General features: G+C 39.6%; 1 protein-coding gene across 15 annotated transcripts in view; it reads left to right on the top strand.

Annotated features, from left to right (window-relative positions):
* The window catches only part of nrxn3b (neurexin 3b), a 357,597-nt gene that overhangs the window by 14,362 nt on the left and 317,115 nt on the right, over nucleotides 1-26,120 (top strand). For all 15 annotated transcript variants that reach the window (XR_009267577.1, XR_009267579.1, XR_009267578.1 and 12 more), the window contains exon 4: nucleotides 1,426-1,455. Coding sequence is in view for 11 of the 15 variants with exons in the window: in XM_058755796.1 (XP_058611779.1) it covers nucleotides 1,426-1,455 (30 nt within the window). In the remaining 4 variants the exon portion in view is untranslated. The remainder of the gene's footprint in view (nucleotides 1-1,425; nucleotides 1,456-26,120) is intronic.

Genomic DNA, 26,120 nt, shown 5'->3' with positions numbered 1-26,120 from the left:
GTCACCATTACACAAAATAAATGGCATTTTATTAAAATAGAAAACAATTGTTTTAAATTCTTAATATTTTACAATATTAGGGTACAATGGGGCTAAAGGCACACCTTAAGAAAACAAAATTGCTATTCACTACACCTAAAATGTATAAATGTATAATTATACATTTGTATTGAACATTAATGGAGCAACAGATTTTGTGTGAAAATAAATCATTCAAGTTTTTTATTTTGTTTATGAGGTGGAAAGGGGGGCCTTTTACCCCACACACAGGGTAAAAGGCTCACCAGCATGTGGTAAAAGGCACACGGTATTGATACAGATACTTCAGCTAAAATGTTTTTTTAAAATAATGGCAAGTTAATACTTGTTCAAAACAATCACTTTAGTAAAGTTTGTACTATTTTCTGCTTATTTTGAAAAATAAAATAATTAATTTGATACATTTTTGTTCAATAAATATACTGTCATTAAAATGTCAATATGAAAATATATATTTTAAAATACAGAAACAAAATCATTATAATAAGTAAAGATTCTGAAAGCATTGAAGGAGATCCAATAATAATTGAATATATGTTTACAGTAGTAACAACAAATTATATTTTATTATATGATATTATTAATATCATGTTTTTAAATATGATGGTTTCATTCTAAACATGGTGATTATCTCTAATATGGACACCCAACATAATATATGATATTTACCATCTGAATCTAACCATGTCATGTCAGCAAATGGAAAAGTCAGCTATCTATTAATTATCATGTTAATTAATGTGCCTTTTAGCCCCAACAGCAGGGGCACTTTTTACCCCAAATACCATACTTTTACATATTCTTTCGTTACTTAAAAGCGTTGCTTAATTCATTCATTCATTTTAGCGATTCTAATTTGCTACTTAAATCTACGACATTTAAAAAAAATCATAAAATATTAGATCAAGTAAGCACAGAATCAACTTTGCGCTATTGCGCGCGATCGCATCAAGGATCAGACAAATATACACGTGCATCTTGAAAAGCGGATGTTTTAGAAAGTGCTATGCCACGTTTTTGTGCCCCGGGGCGCCTTTAGCCCAGTTGTACCCTGCAGTTTTACTGTGTTTTTTGATCCATATACTATAAAGTCACCAAATAAAAATAATCTACAGACGTGCTGTCACAAAATTGAAATTAAATCGTAAAATAATTGACAGCCCTAATTAATGTTAGCACATTTGTCCTGGATTAGGGAGGTAGAAATGTTGTCAAACTCTTTTCTGCATGAGAAGCTTTTTTTTATTGCAGAAAGCTTCAGCTTTAGTGTGATAGCCATGGTTTGTCTGTGAGCAAACCATGAGTGGTCACAATACCTGAACAGTATTGGTATTGGTGTTCTCAAGTTTTCTCTCTTTCTCTATCACTCTCATTTTCTTTCCCAAGGGTTCGCGCATATGGTGAAGTCACCTCAAGGTATGCTCAGTCTCAATTCTCTCAGTGCACATTTTCCAATGTGTTTACATTGTTGTTGCATCTGCTCTTGCATGTGCTCACAGCTCCCTGCACTGCATCCTGCTTTATGATTGGCTCTGCCCTCGTGACACTGCATGATTATTGTCCTCTTGCTGATTTATGTAATTTCATTCTATGATACTGCGGTGAACTGTCAGGTTAGGAGTGCTGTTTTCTCAAGGTTGACTCTCTCCGTGATGTCATAGCGAGTTACATTCTCTTTTATCTGTTCGGCTGCTGCAGTGCCAACTGACCCGTAATGTATGATCACTGATCTGCCCTCCATATTACTTATCATTCATAGACTGGCAGAATTACTATGCAGCTATAAATAATATATCCCTGAGCTAAACGGAACAGCTCTTCTCTGAATGAGCGATGCTGAAAGGAAGCAACAGGGCATGTTAATATAATTATTCCTTTTAAACAGGTTTTGCTTTTTAAGTGTGTGCTGTATGAATGATCTGCCATGATGGTTTTGTCCCGAATTCTGGGCTTCTGCCAACTTTTCTTATATTTCTACAATTTTATCTGTGCATTGAGCTTATGAGTTAGCAATCCACACTAAGAGGGTACAGAATATGATCTAACAAAATAAAAATTAATTTAAGCTTTTAAATAGTGAAAAGAAATTCAGAAAATATTGTCAACGTATGAAGGTCAAACTTTTTAAAAGCAGCTCTGCATAAGATAATTGTGTCAGTGCAGACAAATTGATAATATTACAAAATATTTAGTGTTTTTTTTTAACAACAGCTCTGGCAACAGGATTGAATAGTCAAGCATGACAAATGTAGTCAACAATACAGTTTGCATAAACATAATAAATAATCATTTTAGAATGAGATTACAGTATGTGCTTGCCTACCTGTCATGCTGTCGAAAGGGTTCAAATTATGTTTCTTGATGGCTGTCATAATTTTCAGCAATGACTGATGGAAAATAGCGCAGTAACAGGGTTGCATGCTAAATTCTGAGCTAAATGTTATTGGTAATTAAATGTAGTTTATTAATTAAAAATATATTGCTTTTTTAATGGATAGATTATATCAACATAATTTGATATTGTTTAAAAATGACCTACATTTCATGCTTGGTTAATTTAAATAGCTATATGTTTTATAATAGTTTGTCTTGTGTATATTATTGTTCTCATTGTAAAAAAAAATAAAATAAAAAATGCCACTTACTAATTAAGGTCACTTGGCACAGAAATGTATACAATTGTCTTGGCTGCATGCCTACAATGGGTTCTCAGTGGAGATGGACAAGCCTCTGAACCGGACACAGAATAGGTTAGTCCTTATGGAGAAAGATTCAGCTGAATATATGAATCAACATATGCCAGACCAGAAATACGAAATTGTGCCAAGCTCTGTCCCTGAGCATCTGTTAGTTTGAGAAACACTAACACGCTTTTTTCCCACCTCAATTCAAGTGACATGGATGGGGAAGCGTTATTCTGTAGTACAAGGAATTCTAAGAAAAATCAAGTCAGATACTCCAGTGTGCTTGTATCCAATGCTCATATTATCCTAAAGTGCATGCGAATTTGTCCTGAATGTGTATGTGTGCACAATAACTCTCATCCTACAATTTACTGTCCCTGTCTCTTTCTTTCCCACTGTCCTTCTTGTTGACATCTCCCTTCCTGTTTCTCTCTGTGGAACTTCTGAACCCCTATGTAGGCAGAAATAAAGGTATTGCATGCTTTCCTTATTATGTCAGTTAACCTCATTAGCAATTTAGTTTTCTAATTTTAAGGATGTTTTAGATATTTTACTTGGAAACATGAAAAAGAAATGCTGATCAAGAAACCAATTTTTGCTGTCAAAATGGACGAATCGTCTAATTCGCAGTGAGATGGCGATGTCTGGAGGGGGTGATTTATTGAAATAATACTTTCGATTTCTGAGGCATATAATGTTGCAGTGCCTCATGTATCGCATTGCTGAGTGCGTTAACAGACTGGATTTTGAAGATGTTAGGTATATAATTCAGACAGTGCTTGTGTTTTGGGCTGAGTCAGTGACTCCTGGGACAGGTCGAGTGTATTACAACACCACCACATATTTATGCTTTAAAACCAGAGATGCTGAGACAGAACCTTTCATATAAACCAACCTGTTGGATCTCTTCCCTGTTGTTTCTAACTTTTTATTCACTTTTATTTATCTTGAAAAGTGAACAATTCCGAGTTGAGATCTTGTAGTTTGTGCAAACAAACAAAAACTCAAAATCAAAATTGTCAATAGCACATTGATGGTAATTTTTTTGCTAAAACTGAAGCAAATGTTTTTGGAATTGTGCTTTTAATGTAACCAAAATACTACAACATGCTGGAAGTTCCAATGCCCTATATATAAACAGATAGCAATACTAAGATTATGTGTAAAATTATTTAGCTATTCTAAAATAATAGATTGTCAGATGCATTTAAAACAGCACCAAAGAAAAGGCAAAGTGCATCTAGGTGCAGCTGTGAGTTGGCTTGTCAGCATTCTGAGATGACATGTGACTTTGACGCTTCAAGTTGTTTTGACACCACATTAGAAACATTTCCTGTCCTCTCTATACACAACCTATCAATACAAATGGTAAAGAAGCCAAAACATTTACGTAAATGAACAAATTATACTGTGCTAGCAACCCCACACATAGCAGATAATGGAAGAGACAGCTAATCGTAACAGTTTTCTTTCATGTACTGGAGGAGGAAAATGAAATCAGCACTTCACCAACCCTCTACTTATGTTTTAGTGAGACGAGAAGACGTTATTAGCTTAGGCTAATGGCTGAGAATCAGTGTGCTGGTGCTGAGGATGATGAAATTACTGGTGGCTGAAGGTCATCCAAACGGCTTCTGCTCAGAGCTAATCTAGAGACTGCACAAGACTAGACTAGAGTTTGAAGTGACTGGGGCTGGGTGGGTTAGCTGGCTACTGCAGTGTGAGAGATATGCTATGTGACTAGCCGTCTTTGAGGAGTGATTAGAAGAGTCAGGAGAAGTTCAGCTCTGGTTTAGATAATCTCTGCTCGGAGCTTTAGAGTTTCACTCTTCGGCCCCAGTCCTCAGCGCTCACTCTTACTAATTATCCCCTCAAAGATTCTGCCTCTGAACAAAGACTTTATCTCTCATTTTCTCCCTTTCTTTTTTTTTTCCTCTGTGCATTTTAGTGCTCTAGATTTCTGGGTGGATTCATCCAAAAATCCCCACCTCTTAGGACTGGGATTCGTTAGATGCATGCACATGCACACATCAAACCATGTTCCAAAAGACAACAGACCATCTGAATCACCTTCTAATAAATTGGTATAGCGTAGCAAATAGTATGCAGTTTACAGTGTATAATACTACTATTGTAAATAGTGCACAGTGTGTATACAATGTACTGTATAGTAAACAAGTTATTTATACTATAGGGATGTTGAATGCTTGAATCTGATTGGTTGATAAATGTTCTAAGGTGTACAGTTATTTTTCAGGAAATGCACAGCTAAGTTAGTACCAGACAGACCTTGAGTGCATTCCATATCACTTTGCAAATGATTTAAGTTATTTTAAAGGTGGTTACAGCCTACAACAGCAAAATAACCAAATCCAAGAAACACTGACAAAGCCAATGAATATAACAAACAACAGTTTGTTCTTAAATTCTGTTAAATTTAAGGAAACATTCAGTGATAAAATAAAGAAACAATATAAGAATACACTTCAATAAAGATACTAATTAAGTAAACTGCTTAAAAGGGTCATGAAATGGAGAAATGACAAAAACACAATATCAAACATCAAAACTGACCGATTTTTTGATGTTTGTTGAGGCTTTGTTGAATAAACAAGAGCACGTACTGCACATTTAAAATTTAAAAATGTCATTTTCATTTCATCTTGCATGTTATATGCCTGATAAAGCAGCATTTGTAAGCTTTGCCCTGCTTTGTGTACAGCCGTTACCGGGGAAACCTCTATTTCTCCTGCTTTAAAGCACCTCCTGCTGGCAGAGAATGAATTTGCATTTTCAATAAACCCGTCTGATCTACACAGCAAACATATTTTGCTTGTTATCAAAAAATAAGCTACTCTAGAGGGACTTGGCTGTTGTTATTGATTCTATTTGGAAGTCTACCAGAAGTTAAGTTATGTGCATGAACGTTTGTTTATGTTGTTGCCGTTGAAACAGTCAATAATAATAATAATAATAATAATAAAATGCATTTCACGGCCCCTTTAAAGTTTATTGGGTACCTAATAAAGTGTGAAAAGGTAATGCCAATTAAGAGTAACCATCAAAACTTCACAGGATATAGATCAATCAGCAGATAGCTTGGCTGCAGTGCACAGGTACAAAATATCGGTACAGTTTTTAATTTTAGTATGGACCTGTGACTGAATCATGTTTTGTACATCACTAGCACAGTATAGTATATCGTATGTATGTGGTATATAGTATATACCATAGTAGTATATAATAATTTTGTCTGTGCTCTTATGTGGGGTGTAGTAAGCCATTATGTTCTTCCATATGTTAATTTTTTTCAGCGATGACTTTTGGCCCTGTGGGCATCAACTAAATTCATCTCTGTCTCATTGCTCTAGTGTGCGTCAGTGCTTATGTAACATGGCTAGCACTGTTCAGACTCACAATATGCCTTTAGCAACCTGTAACATTACAGACACACATAAACCACAAAAATGTGCATTTGTGCATTATTCACTTATAAATGGAATATTTAATTGCAGTATTTTATGTCAGCCTTAGTTGGTGGGGTCGTTTTGTGTTTAGTTTGTGTTGTATTTCTAGTTCTAGTTCAGTTGCATCTAGTCACATGGCAACACATCAAGCTTTAGGAATGAAGTAATTTTCCCTGGTTTGTACACACTTTCTCACTTTTTTGATTGCCTTTTGGCAGTCTTTATCCCTGTTTGGGTGGCAAACTAATAAGGAGAGTCCTTAGATTTCTCATCATAGACAGGTCAGAACTGACCAAATGGAGAGGTGTCAGATGTGACTGTGGCTTTGTGATGCACAAATCATGATCTTCTGATCTTCACCGACATCCAGACAAATAACACTCTCATCAGTAAAAACTACAAAGATTCCAGTCTCATTTAAAATTCAGTGCATGAAACTAAAGATGTCCTCTGTTAATAATAGTAACACAGATGTAATTAAAAAAGCCAATTCCCTCTGAATAGTTCTTTTGGCATCAGTACCTTCCTACTTCACTTTTGGTTCCCCATTCTTTCTCTCTTGAACACTCATTTTTCAGTCTCACTCCTCTCTTGTTCCTCATCTCATCCCCATGCTCTGCTCAGTCACTGTCTTGTCCAGCACTGGGATTTCGCCAGTTATTGATTCCTCGTTCACTCAGCTAATGCACTTTCTCCCTCTCTCTTTCTCATGAACATCTCTTCAACATCACTCAACTATCAGTTGAAATTTATTTTTCCTCCTTGTACTCTCTTCCGTGTCATTTTCTTTTCTTTTATTCTTGGTGCATTTGTTTTCTCATAATGACCTCATTAGACAAAAATCAAAGTTTTAAGGCTTTGAGAATGTTAGCTTTGAAACCATCTTTGAAGCCATTCTAGGCTACTTTTAGCAGATAAACAATTAAAATGTACAGTCTTTATTTTCCTTGGAATACAGATCAAAATAATTAATTATTCATCTACTTTTTATGGACATGTTCAAATAGTTGTCCAATCATATGCTGTTTAAATGAGAATGCCCTTCCCCTTAATACCACCTGTCACTGACTAGCAAGTATAAAAATCATGGTTAATATCCAGTTGTGCTCCAGCTTGTCACTTTTGGGCGTAAAATGGGCCTTTAAGAGCTTTCAGCACTAGAGCCAGATCACGTGTATGCAGAATAGAAGGACACAGAGGATGTAATATCTTAGCACTCCCTTTTTGAAATCTGATAATGAGATCATTCTTATCGATAGTGCGGCCAGAGAATTGGAGATGATGAACTGCAATAGCTGCAACATAAACTTTCAGCGATGATGGCATATGGTCATCATCTAAACGCTTTTGTAAAAAAATAAAGAATAACTGACTCTGTACAATTCACAGGGTCTTTGGTGTGAGCTGACCACCACAATGGAAAACAGCCCACTTTAGAAAATAAAGGTGCCTTGTAGAAGTGGCTTTAGCCTCCAAAACGTGTCGAGATAACCCTTCTAACACTGGTGAGCTCCAAACTCTGACTTGCAGGCTTCACAGCTCTTGCTGAGGATGCCAGATAATTCCCCTTGCCTTAGAGAACAGATCCCTTCTCAGCAGGATGGTCCAGAGAGCTGCAGACAGTAGCTCCACCATCTCCTAAAACCATAGCTGGCTGGGCCATTTCGGTGCTACCACAGCTGTTTCTCTGTCTCCACTAGTGGGAATACATATTTGCCTGTCCGTTTACCTTTGCCTGTCCAAAACTGTTCCAAATCATGACAGCAAGTCCACGCTGCAGTTCAGAAAGCCTGGGACATGCGCTGCCTGAATCAAGAGAAAATTATGATCGGCCCACAATAGGAGCCGTCTACCTTGTACAGTGAGCACGGTTTGCCGCATCACTGCTGATATTTGGACTCTGCCACTGCCATGTTGTCCGTAAAAACAAGAACATGTTGGTTTCTGTTCTTCTGGTTGAAACGCTTTGAACACCCGATGCACTGCAGCTCCAAACAGTTGATTTTCCACAATTTGCTGCAATTCTGCACCTGTCCAGGTACCGAAGGCTGTACGGCCATTGTAGTGAAGTAAATAGCCATTTAACCTGTGCTGAAAGCATCTGTCCTCGCAGGCCCATATCCACGCCCCTTCAATAAAAATACCATGGTGCTATTGCTGTGAGATAGGCGTCACAGATACTCACTCTTGAAGTGTGTGCATGAGCCGAATATTGGGTGTGACATGGTCCTCAGAGTCTATTATGGACCTTATAAAGAAGGGGTGGCCCTCTGATGGTGGCACAACTGCAGAAACCAATCATCCATCCAGCCAGCCAGCTGCAAACAGACTCAACAGGTGGAGACCATTCCAGGCCAAGCTCTTCAACAGTTTTAGAAATCACATTTAAAAGCTCTGCTTTGGCACCAAAGGATTGCTCTTCCATTTTGTTCTGAAGGGGGGGTGCTAGACTCCTTCCAAGCACTGGACCAGTCTTCCCCTTCAGAAGCTGCCAAAAACATGGCATCGTCCCCATTGTCTGAACCACAGAACCTGACCAAACTGTGGACTCCAGCAGAGGGATAGATGATGTGGTGTGGGTGTGGATCAGTTGAGGGTGCAGGATTGGGAGAGTGAGAGGCCAACACATTCTCACTCCCAAATCGTCACATATTGGTGTCACTTTTGTGTCACTTTTTGACACACAGAGTACCCCTTTACCGCCCCACGTCATTTTTCGACGAGCAGGGTCCCTCCATTGCTTTAAATAAGAAACCCTTGGCATCAATATGCCGACGCGAAAGACACTGGGAATTTTATCGTAATGATTAAATTATATAATTGGTAATATTGCCATTATTGGATATTTGTTGGGATGTGATTTTTCAATGTAAACAGTCACAGCAGTTTTATTTATATACATTATTATTTTATTTATTTAATAAATTATTTATATACACTATTTACACATTTATGAGCACATAACCCAACCCCTGCCCCTAAACCTACCATTTGTCAATAAAACACAAGATATAACAGGCAGATACAACTACAGTCATAATTTATTCAAAACGTATTAATATTCCAAGTCTTCCGAGGCAAAGTGATTGATTTGTGAGAGGAATAGACGCAATCGCTGTCTCCATCTGGCGTAAAGTCCAGATCCTGTGTGCTCTGTGCTGCATTCTGTGCGCAAATTCAAAAAATGCCGCCAGAAGAGGCCTTACGTCAACCTTGGTTGTGAAATGCTATTGGCTCTTGTGTGTCTTGTGACCGATTGCATCATGCTATGGGAGTATCTTTTTGAATGAGATGTGAGTGCATTAACGGAGCAGGATCTTTTTCAGCAATTAAAGCCTTATGGTCTACTCTCCGCATAAAGATATCTTATGTCTTCAGAAGACTTGGAATGCAACATGACTTGTTTGTAATGCTTTTATACTGCTTTTTTTATGGTCAGTTTTTGCAAGAAATACCTGTGACTGTATACTTATATTTGCCTGTTACGTGTTTTATATTGTTCAGAAGTGGGTAGGTGTAGGGTAGGGGTGGGGTTAGGTGCTACAATGAAAGTAGAAATTTATAGTAAATTATTTCTATTTTTTGCAAATGCATTCAAACCATTAAATTAATACAAACAACTGAAAACAATGGAGGACCCTGCACTTCGAAAAGTGACGCTAAAGGGGTACGTTGAAGATCAAAAATCAACGCCGAGGGAACCTGACCAAGCATCAATATGTGACAAGTTGGGAGTGAGAACGTGTGGAGAGGCACACAGGACTTGAATCAAGTTGAGCTCTTTTTTTTGGCTCTGTGGCTCCACTGCTTCCTGAGAACACATTGAATCCATGGGTGGGGGAGCACATGAAGCTGGCTCGTCATTAAGAATAAGTGCAACCCTGGCGCAGCATCCTAAAACTCATGACCTTAAAGTAAGGGCAGTCTCTGCCTCTGCATGAGCGTGGCCCAGGTACATGCCATGGCTTTCATATGCCCATCGGATGACTGGAGAGAACATTTTAGAAATACTGGAACACGGAAGGGGAGCAACAGGGTCATTGTGTGGTTTGTTTTCTTAATTCTTGGAGAAAGGTGTTTCCCCCTAATCTTAGCTGTGGTGTAGATGTGGTGTACATATTAAACATTTACTGGTAAAAAAAAAAAAATAATAATAAAATAAATAAAAATAAAAATAGCTATTTTTAGACTGCTATTTTCATCAATATGCCAAGAAGTTGCAAAGTCTTTATTCACATGAGAAACAAAATAAAGACCTGCAGTTCTGTAAAATGTTTGGACTGTATCGATAGGCAGACTTAAGAGGAGGGGCTGAACTGTTGAGCATGCAAATGCACTTACTCTGGCTCAGATATTATGCAGATGAGATGCTAATGAAGGCACTGGGCTACAGTGTGCTGCTGCTCAGGGAAGATAATCAAATGCTGATCAGCACACAGCAGAACTCTCATTGGACCCCAATCACCACCTGTGCAGCTCTACAATGTTACAGTACATGCCATAACCTTTAACACACATGCACAACTCGGGACAAAGGACACATGTTTATGTATGCAGAGCAGGATTTGTTTGTTTCATGGATATGATGTGCTTGGAGATATTGGACAGAATGTTGGACGCTTATCCTGCCCCTGATTCATCTGATTGGTCAGTAGTTTTAAAATTGCTAATGACACGCTGTATAGTGTATTGAAAGAATAACAACAATGGGTCTCATTCACTAATAATTGACAACATGCACGTACACACAGGCATTTGTTCTTAACCTCGTTCTAATGTAAGTAAATTTGGAGTATTTTAAATGAGCAACCACACACACAAAGTTAGTCATATAAGGCCTGTTAAAATACTGCTATTGGTCATACTGCCATTTAAGGCCTGTTAAAATACTGTTATAATAATGCTTCTGCTAACTATAGCAGTACACTAAAAATGTTTTAGATAGTAGTCTCACCCCCACTTTCTTCTTCATTGGATTTCACTTGACATTGTTCACTTGTTTCACATGCATTATTCCATGGTCTGTCTGAATATTGAATTCTGATTGGCTGGCAGGTATGCAGTAAAACCGTTTAATGCACAGGTAGTTGCATTAATGCTATAATTCATTCAAATAAATGTGATCTACCGCACATATTTCATGCCGTAACTGACAAAAATAACTGTCATTACCCATTCGGTCAAATATTGCGCTGCAAAGAGCAATACTAGTTTTAACTTGTCTATAACTTGGCAAATGATCATGGAATAAGTGGGATAATCAACGACTAGCCATGCATTAAAGGATTTTAAATGCACTTTGCGTCGGGCGGTTCTTTGCCTCCACATTGTGCATTTAAAATCCTTTAATTCACCGCTAGCCGTTGATTATCCCTTACTTGTTCTATTTGACAAATGGTGATACATTTTTAACACTTCACTTAAAACAACACTGAAAAAGTCAGTGGTTCTGCAAGAAATATTCACTAAAATATAACTTTCTGTGTTTGAATATGCCTACTTCCTTACTATACAGTGTGTAAAAAGAAGTACACATGGAATGTAAAATATGCAAATGACATAGTACTTCAATACACTGTATTATACCGTGTGGTCACAGGACAGGTTTCAAGTAAAACCCCAATTCCACAAAGTTGGGACATTTTGTAAAATGCAGTGGAATCTGTGATTTGTTAATTCCCTTTAACATTTATTTAATTGGCAAAAGTACAAAGAAACTATTTCTAATGTTTTTACTGACCAGCTTAAATGTATATTGTAAATATAAATAAATGTTAATGGCTGCAACACACTCCAAAAAAGTTTGGACAGAGGCAAAATAAGCAGGTGAATTGGTAATAAGTGAGGGTATAATGATTGACTATGAAAGGAGCATCTCAGTCTTTGCCAGCAAAGCCACTTCGTGCCAAACTTCATGAGATAAAGAGGCAATCAAAAATCACATTTCTCATTGCAAAATCGCAAAGAATTTAGGTCTTCCACCAACTACCATACATAATATTGTGAAACGATTCAGGGAATCCAGAGAAATCTTAGTACATATTGGGCAAGGCAGGAAACCTCAGGTGAACGTGCATGACCTTTGAGCCCTCAGATGGAATTGCATAAGAAACCATCATGCTGCGATGTAAAATGTAACCGCATGTGCTCAAGAGCACTTAAGAAATCTGTCTGCCACAGTCTGCCACTGCATTAAGAAATACAACTTGAATCTCTGTTACTAGGAGAAAGCTATACATCAGTTCTATGCAGTGATGCCGCCGGGTTCTTTGGGCCAGAGTTCATCTCAGATAGTCAAAAAGACAGTGGAAATGTATGCTGTCAGATGAGTCCACGTTTCGGCTTGTTCTTGGGAAAAACTGACATCAAATTCTCAGTCCCAATGACCGAAGGGACCATCCAGATTTGATCAACGACAGATGTAAAAGCAAACGTTTGTCATGGTATGGGGATGCAGCAGAGCAAACGTCATGGGTGACTGGCATATGTGCAAAGGTACCATTGACATGAAGGCATATATTGGGATTGAGACATATACAGGTGCTGGTCATATAATTAGAATATCATCAAAAAGTTGATTTATTTCACTAATTCCATTCAAAAAGTGAAACTTGTATATTATATTCATTCATTACACACAGACTGATATATTTCAAATGTTTATTTCTTTTAATTTTGATGATTAGAGCTTACAGCTCATGAAAGTCAAAAATCAGTATCTCAAAATATTAGATATTTACATTTGAGTTTGAATAAATGACCATCCCTACAGTATAAATTCTGGGTATCTCTTGTTCTTTGAACCAGAGACAACGTCAGAAGCGTCTTACCTGGGCTGTGGAGAAAAAGAACTGGACTGTTGCTCAGTGGTCCAAAGTCCTCTTTTCAGATGAAAGTAAATTTTACATTTCATTTGGAAATCAAGGTCCCAGAGTCTGGAGGAAGAGTGGAGAGGCACACAATCCATGTTGCTTGAAGTCCAGTGTGAAGTTTCCACAGTCTGTGATGATTTGGGCTGCCATGTCATCTGCTGGTGTTGGTCCACTGTGTTTTCTGAAGTCCACAGTCAACGCAGCCATCTACCAGGAAATTTTAGAGCACTTCATGCTTCCTTTTGTTGACAAGCTTTATGGAGATGCTGATTTCATTTTCCAGCAGGACTTGGCACCTGCCCACACTGCCAAAGGTACCAAAAGCTGGTTCAATGACCATAGTGTTACTGTGCTTGATTGGCCAGCAAACTCGCCTGACCTGAACCCCATAGAGAATCTGTGGGGTATTGTCAAGAGGAAGATGAGAGACACCAGACCCAACAATGCAGAAGAGCTGAAGGCCACTATCAGAGCAACCTGGGCTCTCATAACACCTGAGCAGTGCCACAGACTGATCGACTCCATGCCACGCCACATTGCTGCAGTAATTCAGGCAAAAGGAGCCCCAACTAAGTATTGAGTGCTGTACATGCTCATACTTTTCATTTTCATACTTTTCAGTTGGCCAAGATTTCTAAAAATCCTTTCTTTGTATTGGTCTCAAGTAATATTCTAATATTTTGAGTTCCCCTATCAAAAGCTACTCTCGATGCTGCGCTGAAAGCATAGGAGTTGTTTACCTTCTTGTCAGAGGCAGCTCTCTGACGATGATCTCCATGCTTTCTGCTTTGAGTGTTTGGGGGAAGAGCACGCGATCCTCGGGCTCGAGGGCGAGTGCAAGCACTGCGATCTCCTCTCGATCAAAGTGCTTGGCGCTCGCCTTCTTTAAAAGCTCGTGGGGATCGCGTGCCGATCTGGCCGAGGCGCGAGACGGACTTGCCCCTTTCTCTCGCGCTCTCGCCAGATCATGAATCTCTCGCGTCCGTTTCTCGCGGCTTGGCGCTTCTTCTGAACGGGCCGAGGAGACTTCATCTCTTGCTTCTGGGAGGTGGAGAGTGCCACCTCAGAGCGCTCCTCTCGTGATGAGAAAGCATATGAGGAGTTACTCGAGGTGGTTACTCGGGCAGTCGATCGGTTACACCTAGACTGGCCGCAGGAGCAAGAGTCCCCAAGCGCCAGTTAGACGACAGATATCTGTCGGGTGGTCGGGGAGGGGCCTCAGCGACGGTCTCTCCCTCGGTGACCTCCATGACGAGTTAACCTGCTCATGGAATAAGCCATATTCGTCCCGTGTTCTTGTGCCATCGACGCCGATCTACTCGACTATCGTTGATGCAAAGGCATCGGGTTATATGATGATGCCCCAGATCAAGAGACGCCGCGGGCTATCTCTCTCCTGGGACCTCATCATCACTGAAGAAAGCAACTCTCCCCACCAAGCCATGCAGAGTAACATCTTCATTGGTGGGGAAAGCCTTTCAGGCAGCGGGTCAGGCTGGTACTGCTTTGCACACTATGGCGGTTTTGCAGGCATATCAGGCTGACCTGCTGAAAGACTTGAGCACTGGTGGGTCAATTGACTTCCGTGAAACCGGAACGAGCGCATTTGTTGACACAGGAGTTGCAAACTCTGCTGGACAAAGGGGCCATAGAACGTGTTCCCCTGCCAGACAGACAGTCAGGCTATTACAGCCGGTATTTTCTTGTTCCCAAGAAAGATGGGGGTTGCGTCCGATTTTAGATCTTCGCGGGTTGAACCACTACCTCAGAACATACAAGTTCAAAATGCTGACAATCAAGATGATTGTTTCTCACATCCAATCAGAGGATTGGTTTGTGACTATCGATCTAAAGGACGCTTATTTTCATATAGAAATATTGCCACAACACAGGAAGTTCCTGAGGTTCGCCGGGGCGAAGCCTACCAGTATCGGGTTCTTCCGCTCGCCCAGCCTTGTCACCTCAAGACTTACACCAAATGCATGGATGCAGCTCTGGCTCCTCTACGACTCCAGGGCATCCGCATTTTAAACTACAAAGACGACTGGCTGATTCTGGCTCAGTCTCAGGAGCTAGCGCCGACATCGGGATGTCGCCCCTAGCTCATCTCGAATCTCTGGGGTTGAGACTCAACGCCAAGAAAAGCATTCTCTCTCCTGCTCAGAGGACAACGATTTGGGGGTCGTATGGGATTCGATCACGATGCGGGCACAGCTGTCTCCTGCACGCGTCGAATCCATTCTAAACGCCCTAAAGAACATCAAGCTAGGCCAAAAGATTACTGTTCATTACCTTCAGAGGGTTCTAGGTCTCATGGCAGCTGCATCCACGGTGATACCCTTGGGTCTCCTGCACATGAGATCGTTTCAGTTGTGGCTCAGAGCCAGGGGATTTCATCCAAGGGCCAATCCCCAGAGGCAAATAAGGGTTACGCGCCAGGGCTTCGTACCCTTTCTATGTGGTTCAGACCCCGGTTTCTGACTTTGGGTCCCACTCTAGGTCCGTGCTGTCGTCGCAAGATGCTAACGACAGACGCATCCCTCACGGGCTGGGGAGCGGTCTTAGATGGCCGTCCAGCCCAAGGGATCTGGAGAGGTCATCTTCTCGAATGGCACATCAATTGCCTCGAAATGAAGGCTGTATTTCTGGCCCTGAAATACTTCCTCCAGCAGTTAAGAGGCTACCATGTCCTAGTGCGGGTGGACAACACGGCGGTAGTCTCTTACATAAATCGTCAGGGTGGACTGCGGTCGCGCCGCTTGAACGAGCTAGCGCACCAGGTTCTGCTTTGGGCACAGGACAAGTTCCTGTCCCTCAGGGCGATTTACATCCCCGGACATATGAATGTGGGAGCAGACTTGCTGTCCAGACAAGCTGTGATACACGGGGAATGGAAACTCCACCCCGAAGTAGTCAGTCAAATCTGGGAAAGATTTTACGAAGCAGAGGTGGACCTCTTTGCTTCACAGGAGACAGCACAATGTCCCCTCTACTTCTCTCTGACTCATCCAGCTCCCCTGGGTCTGGACGCGATGGCCCATGTGTGGCCCAGACTGTGTCTTTACGCATTTCCCCCGGTCGCTCTGCTCCCAGGAGTCCTGGCCAAGGTCCGTCAAGAGGGGTCTCGCCTCTTACTGATAGCGCCCCGTTGGCCGACCAGGATATGGTTCTCAGATCTAATATCTCTCCTCGACGGCTCGCTGTTGGCGATTCCGGTGAGGAGGGACCTTCTCTCTCAGGCACAGGGGACAATATTTCATCCCCGGCCCGAGCTCTGGAACCTTCATGTCTGGCCCCTGAGGGGGACTAACTGAGACATGCTGGCCTTCCAGCCGATGTAATAGAGACTATTCTGAGCGCTAGGGCTCCCTCCACTAGAAGAACTTATGCTAGTAAATGGCGCGTTTTCGAAAGTTGGTGTACGACACACCATGCAGACCCAGCTCACTGCCAGATTGTTTCAGTACTGGAGTTTCTGGAATAAGCCATATTCGTCCCGTGTTCTTGTGCCATCGACGTCGATCTACTCGACTATCGTTGATGCAAAGGCACGGGGCTATATGATGATGCCCCAGATCGAAGAGACGCTCGCGGGCTATCTCTCTCCTGGGACCTCATCATCACTGAAGAAAGCAACTCTCCCCACCAAGCCATGCAGAGTAACATCTTCTACGTTCCCCTATCAAAAGCTACTCTCGATGCTGCGCTGAAAGCGCTATGGGAACGAGAATACCAACGCCAAGACTGGAAGTGTCTGGACCCCAAATGTTGTGTAGTGTGTGCGCACAAACATGAAAGAGGTCTCAGACATGACTCTGGGATGTCGACTCAAGGACATGCGAGCCCGGAGTAACATGAACATCCAAATTATAGAATCTAACAAATGTGTGCGGAGAGGACCAACCTGCCGCATCACAAACTTGTTGCAACCTCCAGGTGTTCGTAATCGAGTGACGTCACCTAACCGATGTTATTTAAGCCAAGTTTGGCGTGTTTGACACACGTGCTTCAACAACCGGTCGAACAAAGAATGTTCCCATAGCGCTTTCAGCGCAGCATCTCGTTCCCGCTTTTTCGGGGAACAGGGTTACAGTCAAGTAACCCGGGACGATACTGATTTTTGACTTTCATGAGCTGTAAGCTCTAATCATCAAAATTAAAAGAAATAAACATTTGAAATATATCAGTCTGTGTGTAATGAATGAATATAATATACAAGTTTCACTTTTTGAATGGAATTAGTGAAATAAATCAACTTTTTGATGATATTCTAATTATATGACCAGCACCTATACTGCCATTAAGATGACTTCTTTCATGGGAAGTCCATGGTCTCATTCTGCATGTGCTTGTGGATGTGACTGACTGGCCAGTAGATCTGGCTCCTATTGAAAATGTATGGCCCATCATGAAAAGGAATGACTGCGGACTGATGAGCAGCAGATGTCTTGTATCAAGCAAGATTTGGACAAAAAACTTGCATGCAAAACAATTAATTCTCAAATGATTAAACTTTGGAATTAAAAGACGGTTGATGTGATGTTAAACATGCCTCTGCTCTGTCCCATCTTTTTTGGAGTGTGTTGCAACCATAGACTGTAAAAAAAGATGGACGACATGTCTCCACTTCCTTCCACTATAGAAAAGTGAAGCGAATACATCTCAGTATGGCCGCTGCAATCTTGACTAAATGACGTCATTTGGAGCCCGAGTCTGCGCAGTAGAGTCGTGAGGTAGAGCCGCAGAATCAAACTCCCGCCCAAACTCCCGCAGACCCAATCAACCATAAAGACACGCCCTGTTTTTATAGCATCAAATTACTGGCTAAAATCAAACATATCACAAAAACCAACAATTGGACATTTATCAGCGTGATAGCAACTACCTTAAATGACTGAAACCATATTTCAGAAAATTGTATTGGAAGTGTTATTTTTTTATTTTGACTGAAGTCCTATTCGTTTACATGGAGAGGGCGGGGTTTATGACCTGTACTGCAGCCAGCCACCAGGGGGCGATCAAAGAGCCCACAGCTTCACTTTTAAGGACAAGTGAGACATACCCAGTTGCAGCAATAAAAATCTAAATTTGTTTATATTTACAAAACACATTTAAGTTGGTCAGTGAAAACATTGGACATCTTTTCTTTGTACATTTGTCAGTTAAATAAATAATTAACAAATCACATATTCTTTATTAAGTACATCAGCATGACTTATTTTTATGCAACAGCTGTTTAAAAAAATATCAAGTAGCTGATATTTCAGATATAATTTGGCTTGCTCTTTTGTTCATTTTTGCTCCGCCAGCACCATGGTTCTTTTACAGTGCAGTGCAGGGTCACTAAGGGATTCCTGTGTCAAGATCCTTTTTCTTCCCCTTGTTATTTGTGTATGTTTGAACATCTCACGCCTGCGTGATTGTCCTGTTCTCCTCAGAGGATCAGAGAAACCTGATCATAGCTGTGTGTCATTGGAGCCTGTCGCTGGAACACACCAAACTGTTCCTCCTTGTGGGAGTCCTGACAGAAATGCAAAGCTTCATAATTAGTTTTTGAATGAGAGCGGCAGTGGTGTGGAAATGTGCTGAGTTAATCATCCTGTCTTATTCTGCACAATAAAGTGTAGTTTTTCTCTGAGTAAGCTAGAGGGAAGGTTTCTTTCTCCTCTTGTCCTGAAGGTCGTTGCAGAGTGTTGGTTTTTGTAAAAGTAAAAAAGAAGCAAATGTGAATTTTGATGTTTGTGAGGATGACAGCGGTTGCTTATATGCTGCATTTACATGTAAGTGGTCAAAACAGCTCACCAACAGAGTGCAAAGGTAAATTGTGTTCTACAGTTTCAAGGAGTGTGTTCCAAATGGCATAAATACTGCCTACGCAGAGCAATCATTGCAGCCATGGTATTCTTTTTTTCATTGCTTTTGTAGTGAAGAAGGTATTAATCCATTGCTTTACTTCTTCTACTTGTTCAAAAAAAAAAAAAAGAGAGAGAGAGAGAGAGATGGGCAAAAATGGGCACATTCCCTGTACCTTTCCTCAGCCCTTTAATGTCTTTTTTCACTAAGATAACAATTTAAGGGTTAATAATCGTAATACACTGTGTAGTTATTTACAGGTACACTGTTGCACTACTGATTTATTCTTTTTCAGTTTTATGAACTTCAAATTTCCCTCATGATGTCAGAGAAATTAGGTATCCTAAAATGTATATTAATTAGTGTGACGACTCCTTTGGCTTCAAAATCTGATGTCAAAATGCATTCCAAATTATTATTATTTTTTTTTTTCAACTGTGGAAAACCTTTGGTGGGAATATTGAATGAACAAGGAATATTATTGTTTCCATGCACCCATGTTCATGTATCTTTTCAAGAGTGACCTGTATTGAATTTAGTTAAGAAAAAATTATTCAGGAATATGCTGCTTTCATCATAGCAATGTGGTGTGTGTGTGTGTGTGTGTGAACATCTACTCTTACACCTAATCAATATTCTACTCAAGCGTGACGTTGCTTCCATGGCAACTCCAGGCGTAGCGGCCCTGAGGCCATGACTAGGAAGTGGCATTTCAGCAGAGCCTTCAACTCACAGACGGAAACTTTACACAGCTAACTGTACATTTATCACTCTGTGCGTGCCTGTGTGTGTATTGCTGTTTCTGTGTGTGCTTGTATGACTCTGATTTCACAGATCAGCAGTGAGATCTAAGCACTCCCAATGCTGTGGCCTTCATGTGTAATTGGCACACTTTATCATGGCCGCAAGTCAGGAGGCATCAGCATCATATTAGGCCTCCTCCCCTTGCTGGAGTTATGATGTTCATTAGCAAACCCCAGGCACCGCATAAATCCAATACTGTGTTTATCCACTGTATCGTGTTACACACTCCCGCATGCTAACAAATTTTTAATAACAACCAGCGCCACAATTTTGATTTGTATGAATCAATTCTAATGATAAATCAGTGCAAATACTGTACCTCCTGACATCGCTATATCTATCTCCTTGTCATATTACCAAATAAAATGCTAACCTGACATTGTTAATTGTAGAAGCACTTAACTATTGTGTTTGTTTTTATGTCTTAAAGGTGCTGCAAACAATTTCCAGTATTTTGCTAAACACTCTCTCTTCAAAAAATCCGCATAACCAACCCAATTTTAGCAAACCTGGACATATTGAGTGAAAAACAGTTTGACTTTAAAAAATACCCCACGAGACTTCTGTATTGTATTCAATTTTATTTTGAATTCAAGAGCACAAGTTGTTTAAATGGCTGCTAAGTCACTTTATAACACTGGCAGTAAACATGTAGTCTATTGTGGGGATGAAAGGATGAATCTGTGGAAATGTCAGACAACATGTCTTGTGGCTACAGGAGAATGAGGCAGAGAGTGCTACGTCAAGAGCTCAAGGACGTCGCCTCTCTGGCAACTGCTGTTTAAGGTTATCAAAAGGGGCCGTGACTCAGCGGCTCCTAAGGAATCATTTCCATCTGAATCGTTCTTAGCCGAGCATGCTGCAGAGAGCAAATGGGTAGTTGACATGAAATTTCAAGCATTTTCTGCCGTGTGTTCCTGTGTGATGTGCTAAAATTCAACTAAAACTATTTTAAATCCAATTCATTAATTATCATGGCAATTTACAGTACATGACTGTGATTTTCCCATTTAACCGATTGAAAATTCTGTCATTATTTATTCACCTTCATGTCATTCCAAACCTGTAAGTTCGTCATTGGAACACACATTGTAAATATTCCTTCATCATCTTGTCCATCCATTTAAAGTCCATGTCTAAATTTACAAAAGTAATCAAAAAGAATCAAGCAGTTTAATCAAAGAAGAGACACAATGATTTTATACGGTGAACAGGTTTCATTTTGGCTTTTACATGTAAACATTGATCAACACATATTAAATATGGTAAGCAGAAGCATAAATGTGCTTGCTTGATGTGCGAGAACAAACCTTACTTTAGTGTCAAGCAGGAACGTTTGAGAATTTCGAGAATCAATGAGGATTGTACTCATGTATTAAAGGCTTTTTAGTCCATTTGTTTTATCAGTTGGATTATTAATACATTATTAGGCTACATCAAAACGTATGACCAATTAGTGGCCAAACAGTTAGCTAGTTAATACATACATGTATTATTTTTATTTAAAACTTAGATGGTTGATGGAAATGTTCACGGACAAGTTGTGTGTCAACTACCCGAATGCAGTCCTCTGCTAGAGGAGTGAGGGGACTCGCAGTATATTTCATTAATGCAAAATACATTTATAGTCTCCTCACTCCTCTAACGGAGGGCTGCTACATCAGATAAAACCACTTGCCAGTATGTCAGCCAGGGTGTTTTGTTTTATAGCACAATTTTCTGAACATTTATTTTATAGTTAAGTCTCAAATATGTTGTGACATTTAAGTTGTGTTAAGGCCAATTCAGATGTTGGTGTTGGTCGACGCTTGTTTTCAATCATGTTTACTTATTGTATCCTGGTGACTGTTGGCTTTGGTTTGCATCTGGTGGTGCAATGTGAATTAGCTTTTAGATGTTTTTGTCACAAAGGCATATTAGTTTGTCAGCTCCTGGTATGCTAAAATATACACAGTCTGGCCCATGAAATAATTCAGTAGATGGTGTTCTCTTGTCTGTTCTTACTTTAAGAGAAGTTTCAGAGATCCTGTGATGTTGAGCTCACAGGCTAGAGCCAGACTTTTGAGCTATAGCTGAGCCCGAAGGCTTTTTTAGCTGGGTGTCAGACTTTATGATAATGACACGCTGTTCTTTTGATAAAGCATATATGTTTTGCTGTTATTTTACAGCAGTATTTAATATTAATTTCGGTAACACTTTAGTACAGGGACCAATTCTCACTCTTAACTAGTTGCTTATTAGCATGCCTTTTATTAAAATATTGGCTGTTTATTAGTGCTTATAAAGCACATATTCACATAAAATATGATAATATTTTACATCCCTAATCCTACCCAGTACCTAAACTTAACAATGACCTTACTAACTATTAATAAGCAACAAATTATGAGTTTATTGACGCAAAAGTCATAGTTACTGGTTAGTTAATAGCGAGAATTGGACCTTAAGGGTCCCATGGCATGAAAATTTTTAACATTAATATGAGTTCCCCTAGTCTGCCTATGGTCCCCCAGTGGCTAGAAATGGCGATAGGTGTAAACCGAGCCCTGGGTATCCTGCTTCGCCTTTGAGAAAATGAAAGCTCAGATGGCCCAATCTGGAATCTTCCCTTTATGTCGTCACACGGGGAAAGGTTACCTCCCCTTTATCTGCTTTGCCCGCCCATGAGAAAATGAGCTACTAATGAGGCGAGTGCAATATTTTTTTACATCTCGATAATGTTGATGATGATGCTCAGTATAAAAAATCTGTACTATTGGGAATTCACATTATTACTTTAGTAGTATAACATGGGATGCACTTACATATTAATTTTTAGAAGATACCAGCACATTCAACTGAAATTACAAATTAGTTATTTTTCGCATCGATATCTGGCCAATACTGCTTGTTTTTACGTAATGGCTGATAAACATTCAACCAAGACATTCAACTCACTATCATGTAGTTCTGAATGACTTTATTTCTTCTGTGAATATGTGTAGATACCAATGATTTGAAATGGTGTAAAAAAGTCTAATCAGAACAATTCTGGTAAAACATTTTGGCTTGTACAATATATTGTACTGTATTTTAGTACTATCAAGACCATAGGTTTAATTTTAACATTGGTGGAGAAATTAAACCTCACCCCTACAATATTTACATGATATATGACAATTTCATGTCATCTAAAGCATTTATGTATAGATATGGTAGCCACCACACTCATAACATATAAAGATGTTTTTTTTTATATGAGATTTTATGTTTAATGCTGACTCAGTATGTCAAAGCGACTCTATATATTTCAGCCAACAGTTTGTTTCATACATTCAGTTCAACAACATAAAGTTATAGAGGGCAAAGTTTATTATTCAACTGCAGTGGCGTGCACAAGGGGGGTGAGGGGGCAGGGGGGCTCGAGCCCCTGCCCCTTTGAGGTCCGATGGTAAAGTGCCCTTGCGGTCCGGTGCCCCCGGTCTGCGATTTCTGCCGAGGGTAGGGGTGTTCGATATGACAATTTTTGATTGTGGACTATAAAAATGTCTCCACAATCTGCTTTTTTGAAGAAATATCGTAGTATCGTACTTCAGCGCGCATTCTATCCGCTGCAGTTCTGGCACCGCCGTCTCTATATACTGTACAACGCCACATACATTCAGTGTTAACTCAGCGGCAGAGTTACTCTCACGGGACACCGCACTTAATCGCAATCACAAAAGTACATTATCTGCATCTGCTTCACTCGAGCACATACACCCAAAGCGCGTGCTCTAAAAAGCCCGTCAAACAGCGCCTGATTACTGAACTAAGTTATGTTTTGTGCTAATACTGTCAAAACACACGTTTATGTCTAAAATGAAAGTAAACAGCTGAGAGAAACAGATGCGTGCCTGTATATTAGATGCGTGCAGGTCTTAAAGGGACAGTACTAAACATGCTGACGACTGTAATTAAAGGGATAGTGCACCCTAAAATTGTAATTATGTCATTATTTACTCACTCACATGTTGTCCCAAACCTGCATTAATTTCTTTCTTGTGCTGAACACAAAAGAAGATATTTTGAAGAATGTGGGTAACCAAACAGTTGCTGGTTCACATTGACTTTAACAATAGGAAAAAAAAATACTATGGAAGTCACTGTAGACCAGCAACTGTTTGGCTTTCCACCTTCTTCAAAATAGCATTTATTTTCAGCAGAAGAAACTCATTCAGGTTTAAAACAACTTTTGAGTGAGTAAATGAAGGTATAAAAATAAAACACTAGCCTATTTTAATTTTGGGGTGAATTATTCCTTTAATGTTAATAAAACACCAAACACAAAGAGAAAAATCACTCACTACTCTTGTCTGAAAAACTTTAATACAGTTGCTTCAATAGGAATCAGTCTATATAGTGTTTTATTTTTATATTTGTTCATTCAATTTCTTGAATGCTCCTGCTAAATACACCTATTGTAGACTACCTGAAAATAAAACACTGTTTATTTTATTTGTATATTATGTGTATTTGTAATGTGTATCTTTGCTCTAATTTTTTAATAACAAAGATACAATAATGACAACGATTTTTATAGTTTTTATCGCCTAAATATCCGCCATACTTTTTAATATTTTGTTACCTTGAAAGGCTTTGTCTTTATAATAGGGATATTAGTTTGGCTGTACTGCTCAAACAGCTTGCAAAATAGAAAATCCAGCATGACAAAGAATTGTGATAATATTGTGAATCGTGATATTTAAAAAAAAAAATCATGATATTTTGATTCATGACCCCCATTTTGCCCCTGCCCCTCCGGAGGTCTGTGCACACCACTGTTCAACTGAACTGTGCACATATGTTCACATTACCTTTTATTCTTATACGTTTTTAATTGTCTGATCAAATTTATTGCAAATGACCATTCAGTAGTAGCTGGATATTGGTCACTAGCATCCCTACTACATTCTATGCCCCTGTGTACAATAAAAGCTAATTTACTTTAAGTTTACACTTATTACAAGGAATCCTCTTGTGTCATACTTGTTGGATCTGAACCTACAATCTTCCAGTAACTACCTCATCTTTAATCACAGCAACCCCAAAACTGTTCAAAAGTAAGCCAACTTGTGCAGTATTGCCCCCTTTCCAGTGGCCTGCAGTGGTTATTTTGCCAGTTTGCATATATTGGTCAGATATTGTAAGTCTACAGTTTTATGTTTGTTTGACTTTGTTGTTTGACTGTTTCATTTTATTTTCTCTGTGTTTAAATTGCTGTTGGGTATGTTTGCCAAGAGCTATGCTGTGATTTTCTGTCTGACGTGATTATTTTATATTAGGCATTGAAATGCTTATGAGGCCATTCTGTACCTTGTACCTCACACGCTGAATCTGAGAGAAAAAAAAAACAAATCCATGTAAACAGTGTAATTTCAGCACAAGCTCCTAATAATCTTAGAGACCCTGAGCAGCTTTAGTATCTCAAAAACATATATTTGAAGCCATCAGTTAGCATAAGTGTTCACTCTCCAGGATCTGTATTTTCGGTTTGTGTTTGTGCATGTTGGTGAATTTTTATTCACCTTTGTATGAATGTGTTTCATTGAGTGTGCATGAGTTTCTGTTTGTGTGCATTTACATAAAATTTTCATATAATACAGTATACCCTGATGACATACTGACTGATGTAAACCAACGCTACAGCAGGAGAAACATAATACCATCTAACGGTTAGAGAATGAATGGACTTGAAATGAAATGACTGTATTGTTTAGCCCTGCGCATTTGTATTCATGATAGCTAGAGTTTCTCTCAATAGCAGTGCCAGGGTCATTACAAACTAACTGTGCTAACTGTTGATTTTCATGTCCCCTTCATATATGTTCAAGTATATGCAATAGAAAGTGAGAATGAATTTGACTGTTTCCTGTGTTTTTTTCTAGAATTGTGAAATAAATGCATGATGTAATGCATGATGTAATGAGCTGACATTTGATTGACTTATGTGACACTGTTCTCCACTTAGTGGGAAATCCTAAGAGACAGACGCACCAGGTCTTGCCCTCGGGCTAAGAGACCTAAAGTAACTTGAGTTGGTTTAATGGCAGAATGAGGCCATGGTAGTGGAGCCATACCCTACTGAACCCGGTGTGGAAGACGAGTACAATCAGCCCCCCCAAAAAGATCTGAACAGATGGAATCCTTCTGCAGAATATTATATATTCCAGTGGGACTGTTTTGGAGGTGACACACAGATAAATGACTCCATTAGCATGTTTGGTAGAGGTAATAGCTGTGACCTTTTAGGATCACCTTATCACATGTTTTTTTTTTTTTAAAAGAAGCCCGCTGGAATATCTTTGATACCTTTGACCTTCATCTCACCATGAGCTCATGCCATTCTGTGTGATGCAGCTTGGTAGATCTGTTGTACACAT

The sequence above is a fragment of the Onychostoma macrolepis genome, chromosome 20 (genome assembly GCF_012432095.1).
Source record: "Onychostoma macrolepis isolate SWU-2019 chromosome 20, ASM1243209v1, whole genome shotgun sequence".
Lineage (NCBI taxonomy): Eukaryota > Metazoa > Chordata > Actinopteri > Cypriniformes > Cyprinidae > Onychostoma > Onychostoma macrolepis.
Note: the sequence above shows the minus strand (reverse complement) of the source record. Positions and strands in the feature narration are given on the sequence as shown.